The 7,500-nt window shown below is 43.7% G+C and overlaps 1 protein-coding gene across 1 annotated transcript in view; it reads right to left on the bottom strand.

Moving 5' to 3' along the window:
* Window positions 1-7,500, bottom strand: part of LOC143298669 (vascular endothelial growth factor receptor 1-like) — a 135,021-nt gene that overhangs the window by 21,525 nt on the left and 105,996 nt on the right. The window contains exons 13-16 of the mRNA XM_076611553.1: window positions 6,897-7,092; window positions 4,268-4,425; window positions 3,958-4,169; window positions 1,370-1,500 (exon numbers count right to left, since the gene is read on the bottom strand). Coding sequence (XP_076467668.1) covers window positions 1,370-1,500; window positions 3,958-4,169; window positions 4,268-4,425; window positions 6,897-7,092 — 697 coding nt within the window. The remainder of the gene's footprint in view (window positions 1-1,369; window positions 1,501-3,957; window positions 4,170-4,267; window positions 4,426-6,896; window positions 7,093-7,500) is intronic.

The raw sequence follows: 7,500 nt of genomic DNA, 5'->3' as shown, positions 1-7,500 counted from the left end.
GATAAACAACACAAGCCTAGCGTACTTTTAATTATGTAATTCAAGTCTTGTGGCACCAATAAATCAATCTAAAAGTTAAAAACGACACAGAGAATCAACAGAGACACACAAACATAAGAAGTACTACTACTACTACTAATAATAATAATAATGGTATCTATATAGCGCTGAAACTTGTGCAGAGACAAATCAAAGCGCTTTCGCACCAGTCATTCACACACACGCACAACTCTAAAACTGGAGAAACTGAAGACAAGGAAGAGGCAGGGAAGGGAGGCTATTTTGGGAAGAGGTGGGTTTTGAGGCCAGACTAGAAAGAGCTGAGTGTGGAGACTTGACGACGCGAAAGAGGAAGTTCATTCCAACTGCTAGGTCCAGAGACAGAGAAAGTAAGATTGAGATGAACTACACATTGTGCACACAAAACAAAATCCGTCTGCTCGAGTAAAATAAAACATCACAGACACTTCGCGTAAAAGTAACCAATTTCAAAACACACCAACAGCATATGAAGTGATAATTCAATCACACTTCCCCACTCAGCCATGCAACATATACACAAAACAATCTTTATAATAATAATAATAATAATAATAATGTACATTTATATAGTGCCCTTTCTCTCTAAAAGCTCGGGGCGCTTTACATGAAAGAAAAATATTACAATTTACATAAAACATTCATGACCACTCTTTCTCAAAAAACCCTCCCCACTTACCCCCCGCCCCCCTCCCCTCCTCCACACACACACACACTCTCCCCCTCCCACTCTACATACATCCAAAGTGAGCTGAGAGTGCTTATAGATAGGTTTTGAAAAGATGAGGCTTTAGTGATGATCAAAAAGCAGAAATAGAATCAGATGCACGGATATGATGAGGAAGGTTGTTTCAGATGTGAGGAGCAGCAAAAAAGAAAGAACGTTCACCATAGGTTCTTGTATTGACACGAGGAAGTTTCAAAAGGTAACAGTCAGAGGAAGAGCGGAGATTTCTTGTGGGAGTGTAAACACTGATGAGGTCAGAAAGATATGTAGGTTTTGCGGAGTGGAAAACAGAATAGCAGACATACAACTTTGTATTTAATTCTCGCTTCAATGGGGAGCCAGTGTAGAGTGCGGAGGTGAGGAGAAATGTGATCAGTACGTGGGACTCTGAGAGTCAGACGGGCAGCATTGTTTTGAAGTTTTTGAATTAGCTGAAGAATATTATGTGGACAGCCTATGAGAAGAGAATTCGTGACAGCACAAAAGCAGAAATAAACATGCACGTTCGTACCCATAATCACAGCAGGAAAAGCACTAGAAGTTGATCAAAGTTAAATTCAAGCCCCCACCCCACCCCACCCCAACCCCACCCCAGCCACATACTGGCTAACTGTAGGTGGTAGGCTGTGCTGACGTTGACGTTGTTGAAGTCCGTGGCATGGCAGTAGTAGCAGCCAGCATCCTTTGCCTGAAGCTGCGAGAAATAGGCCGTCACCTCCAGAGAGTATGGAGTCCTGCACATAGCCACCCGGGTTACACCTCGTGCAAGTAGTAAGCATGTTGTTTTTGTTGGTGTTGTGTTTTTTTTTAAAGTATGTTTTATTCACTTTTTTGGTGGGTACCTATACTGTGTTGTGCACATAACCACCCAGTATATGTAGTTCATGTAGAAGACATTTTTAAAGTATGTCTTATTCTTATTCACATTTTTGTTGGGTACATATGCACAGTTCTGCACATAGCCACCCGGTACATGCAGTACATGTAGTGGACGTTTTTTTGTTTTTTTAAAGTATGTTTCATTCACATTTTCGATGGGTACATATACTGTGCATAGCCATCCGGTATAGGTAGTACATTCAGTAGACATTTTTAAAAGAATGTTTTATTCGCATTTTTGGTGGGTACATACACTAAGTTCTGCACATAGCCACCCGTTTGGTACACGTAATGCATGTAGTATACGCTTTTTTAAAAGTATGTTTTATTCACATTTTTGCTGGGTATATATACTGAGTTCTGCAGATAGCCACCTTGTACAAGTAATACATGTGATGGACATTTTTCTAAAGTATGTTTTATTCATATTTTTGGTGGGTACATATTCATACTGTGTTCTTCACATAGACACCCGGTATATGTAGTACATGTAGTAGACATTCCTCAAAAGTATGTTTTATTCACATTTTGGTGGGTACATAATTATACTATGTTCTGCACATTGCCATACAGTATATGTAGTACATGTAGTAGACATTCCTCAAAAGTTGTTTTATTCAAACTTTGGTGGGTACATAATTATACTGTGTTCTGCACATTGCCATACAGTATATGTAGTACATGTAGTAGACGTTATTCAAAAGTATGTTTTATTCACATTTTTGGTGGGTACATAATTATACTGTGTTCTGCACATTGCCATACAGTATATGTAGTACATGTAGTAGACATTTCTCAAAAGTATGTTTTATCCACAGTTTGGTGGGTACCTAATTATACTGACTTCTGCAAATAGCCATACAGTTTATGTAGTACATGTAGTAGACGTTATTCAAAAGTATGTTTTATTCACATTTTTGGTGAGTACATGATTATACTGTGTTCTGCACATAGCCATACAGTATATGTAGTACATGTAGTAGACATTTTAAAAGTATGTTTTATTCACATTTTTGTTTTTGGTGGGTATATATACTGTGCATAGCCATCCGGTATATGTAGTACATTTAGTAGACATTTTAAAAGAATGTTTTATTCGCATTTTCGATGAGCACATATACCATGTTCTGCACACAGCCACATGCTTGGTACACGTAATTCATGTAGTATACGCTTTTTCCAAAAGTATGTTTTATCCACATTTTTGCTGGGTGCATATACTGAGTTCTGCACATAGACACCCGGTACATGTAGAAGACATTTTTCAAACAATGTTTTATTCACAATTTTGGGTGCGTACATATGAAAAGACACCCATCAACCTGATGTGAGATTTCTATGAATGTTTAAGAACAGTTTCAGTTTCAGTTTCAGTAGCTCAAGGAGGCGTCACTGCATTCGGACAAATCCATATACGCTACATCACATCTGCCAAGCAGATGCCTGACCAGCAGCGTAACCCAACGCGCTTAGTCAGGCCTTGAGAGAAAAAAAGATAAATACATAAAAAAAAGAACTACTACTACTAATAATATGTATAAGGCGCAAAAACTTGATGAAGTCAACTATAAGCGTACAAAAAAAAAAATAAATAAATAAATAAATAAATAAAATAAAATAAATAAATAAATAATAATATAACATTGTCAGTGCATCTGTGGACGTGAGAGATTTCAAAGAATATTCGGATGCAGGATCTAAATTGGTGTGCATGTGCAGTGCACATTGTTGTCGTTGTTGTTATAAGATCTGACCTACTGCCTCTGCAGTCGGCTAGACTATAAGCAACACGATTTGATTTGATTTGATTTGATTTGATTCTCAATCCCCTCAACTTTCCCCCTACCCCCACCCCCCACCTCCCGCACATCTTTTCCTGGCCGCCCACATCACAAAGGCCATAAAACCATCACCACCACCACCAACAACAACAATTCTGCACTTCCGAGCCGAGTTGAATGAGGCGATCTTTGGAGCGCAAAGTTTGCTTAGCGTTAACAACGTTCCCAAGTGTATGGAGTTTACCGTCGAGTAAGAAACATCCCTGGTGTCAGTTGCATTGCTTGGTTCAAACTTTTTGACAGTTAACACGTGACTAAATGCCTACGTTGACCGAACTACGCCATTGGTCAGTTCCATACTACACACAGTTAGTAGCGGGTTACGACCATACCAGGCTCTTCCGTCCGAGCAATGCAAATGGCTCCTGAACGCTAAGCAAACTCAGCCCTGCAAAGTTCGCCTCAGGCAAACCCGCCCCTGGTATCTTCTTAACAGAAAAGAAAAGAAAGAAAAGAGAAGAGATAGCTCACCTGCTAAATTGCAGCTCGAACCCTGAGCTCTTCTCTACGTCCTCCACCATCATCACCCCTCCTCCTCCTCCTCCTCCTCCTCCTCTCTCTCCTCCAACGTTCTCCACCAGGACCAAGGGATGAGGAGAAGTCTCCGACCACCCCCCACCCCCACCCCCGCCACCACCGCCACCACCGCCCCCACCAACAGCATACCCCCAACACTCCTCCACCTCACCCGCATCCGCAGCAGTGACGGTGAATGAGGATGAAGAAGATGAAGATGAGGAGGAGGAGGACGACGACGACGAGGAGGATGAGGAGGAGGAGCCTGAGTGTCTTGGGGAGGCGTCCTCAGTGGCTGGGGGTCTCCTGGAGATGGTGAGGGTCTGAAGAGCCAGAGACTGGCGCGGCACACCAGACGGAGGGAGTCCCCTTTCACCACCGGCCGTGGGGCTTGGTCGAAGACAGTCACAGCTTTGTCGCCCTCTAGGACGGGTGGATGGATGGGCGGGTGGATGGATGGGGTGTGAGGTGTGGTAGGGGTGAGGGGGTACAGTGCAGGCGAGTGGGTGGTGGGGGGGGGGAGAAGAAGGCGGGGAAGGATGGGTTAGGGTGGGGTGGGGATGGGGGGATAGGGGTGAGAGGGGGGGCGGGAGGGAAGCAGAACAGACAGCGAAAAAAATAGGTCGGTTAGACGCATATCTATACATTCTATCAATCATCCAGTCGAAATTAGACAATACCATACACTGCTACACAGGACAATACAATACAATGCAATACAATACAGGACAGTACAGTACAGTATAGTACAGTGCATCAAAATTCAGTTCTGTATGACACAATGCAATGAAATGAACCCATCCAGCCCAACCCAATACAACCCAATACAATACAATACAATACAGGACAGGACAGTACAGTACAGTACAGTACAGAAAAGTACAGTGGATAACAGTGCAGTTCAATATAATAATAATTATAACACAATGCAATGAAACGACCCCATCCAACCCAACCCAATACAACACAACGCAATCAAACGGAATAGCAATGCAGTACGAAACAATGCATCTTCATTATTCCATCACAGAAATCAAAACATGAAAGTGTAGAATGCACTCCGTGATTATCTTCTCAAATCTTATAAAATTGCATAGATCAAGACCTGTACAAATATCGAATATACTGTACTTGTCACATAAAATCTCTCTCTCTCTCTCTCTCTCTCTCTCTCTCTCTCTCTCTCTCTCTTATAATAGATTTCTCTGTGTAAAATTCGGGCTGCTCTCCCCAGGAAGAGCGCGTCGCTACACTACAGCGCCACCCATTTTTTTTTTGCATTTTTTCCTGCGTGCAGATTTATTTGTTCGTTGTTTGTTTTTTTTCCTATCGAAGAGGATTTTTCTCAAGAATTTTGCCAGAAACAACCCTTTTGTTGCCGTGGGTTCTTTTACGTGCGCAAAGTGCATGCTGCACACGGGACCTCGGTTTATCGTCTCATCCGAATGACTAGCGTCCAGACCACCACTCAAGGTCTAGTGGAGGGGGAGAAAATATCGGCGGCTGAGCCGTGATTCGAACCAGCGCGCTCAGATTCACTTGCTTCCTAGGCGGACGCGTTACCTCTAGGCCATCACTCCACGTAAATCAATGTGGAGCTAATCATGACATACGGTAAGACGTTCACAAACGGAGCTAGAACAACATCGGATTAACATGATATTCATGTTCATTCATTACACACTCATGCATAAGGATGGACACATTCTAACCGTCCCAGTCTTAGAAAATCGACACACACACACACACACACACACACACACACACACACACACACACACACACACACACAAGGTGAACACATACACATACACACTTCGGAATTGTGTTAATGGTTTCTGATTAGTATTATTGAATTGTAACTGTTAAATGTAATTGCATGTTAGTTATGCATTTTTTTTTTTTTTTTGTAGTTTTTCTACCTTTCCTGTTTTTCTCTTCCCCCTCCCCTCCCCAGAGCACCACTACCCCCCTCCCCCCAACCCATACCCCCACTTTTTTTGTTTTTGTTTTTTTGTTGTTGTTTTTTGATCGTCTAATATCACTGACAGTGAAAAGACGCTAAACTAAAGAACGAACACACACACACACACACTCACACACACACACACACACACACACACACACACACACACACACACACACACACACACACACGTACGCACGCACACACACACACACTCACACTGACACACACACTCACACACACACACACACACATACACACACACACTCACACACACACACACACACACACGCACACACACACACACACACACACACACACACACACACACACACACACACACACACACACACACACACACACACACACACACACACACACACACACTGCCAAGCAGATGCCTGACCAGCAGCGTAACCCAAAGCGCTTAGTGAGGCCTTGAGAAAAAAAAAATACCACGAAAAAAAAAAGAAAAGAAAAATACATAAAAATACTACTAATAATAATGATAATATTTACAAGGCGCAAAATCTTGATGTAGTCAACTCTAAGCGCACAAAAAAAGACAACAATGATGATAAATAAGCAAATAAATGTAAAACATGCAGACACACATTCACACATACACACACACACACACACATGCATAACAGATATGTAATAAACATGCAGTTTCACAGATATGAAAGCACAATCAAATACACATAAACGTACATGAGCCCCAACACACACACACACACACACACACACAGACAGACAGACAGACAGACACCCTCCCTCCCACCCCCCACCCCCATACCTCCCCCCGCACACACACACTCCCACGCACGCACACACACACACACACACACACACATCCACACACACACACACACACACACACACACTCCCACCCACACACGCACGCACACACCCACACACATCTCACCAGACACGATGTACTTGATGACGTCCTGGTCCATGCCGTGTTCGTTGACAGCCGAGCAGCGGAACCACCCGGTTCTGGTCTCCGCTGTCTGCAGCACGTAGCTTTTCTGCATCTCCAGGTCCGAGGTCAGCTGCCACTGGTCAGACTGCAGCGGCTCCCAGGACCCTGGACTCTGGCTGAAGTTGCCCGCGGGAACCTGGGGGTGGAGGATGAGAATGGGGAGGGGGGGGGTGCAGGGAGGGGGGGGTTGGGGTGGGGGGGGGGGGGGAGGAGGGGGGCAGTAAATAATCAGGTAGGAGGAGGGTGATGAACAATGATGGTGGTGCTGCTGATAATGATGATAATGATGATGATAATGATGATGATGATGATGATGACGGCAAGTGTGGAGTGAGGTAACGCGTTCGCCTGAGCGTGCTGGTTCGAATCACGGTTCAGCCGCCGATATTTTCTCCCCCTCCACTAGACCTTGAGCGATGGTCTAGACGCTAGTCATTCGGATGAGACGATAAACCGAGGTCCCGTGTGTAGCATGCACTTAGCGCACGTAAAAGAACCCGTGGCAACAAAAGGGTTGTTCCTGGCAAAATGTAGTAAAATCCAC

Source organism: Babylonia areolata, chromosome 24 (genome assembly GCF_041734735.1).
Source record: "Babylonia areolata isolate BAREFJ2019XMU chromosome 24, ASM4173473v1, whole genome shotgun sequence".
NCBI classification, from domain to species: Eukaryota; Metazoa; Mollusca; class Gastropoda; order Neogastropoda; family Buccinidae; genus Babylonia; species Babylonia areolata.
This window is presented reverse-complemented; position numbering and strand designations above follow the sequence as displayed.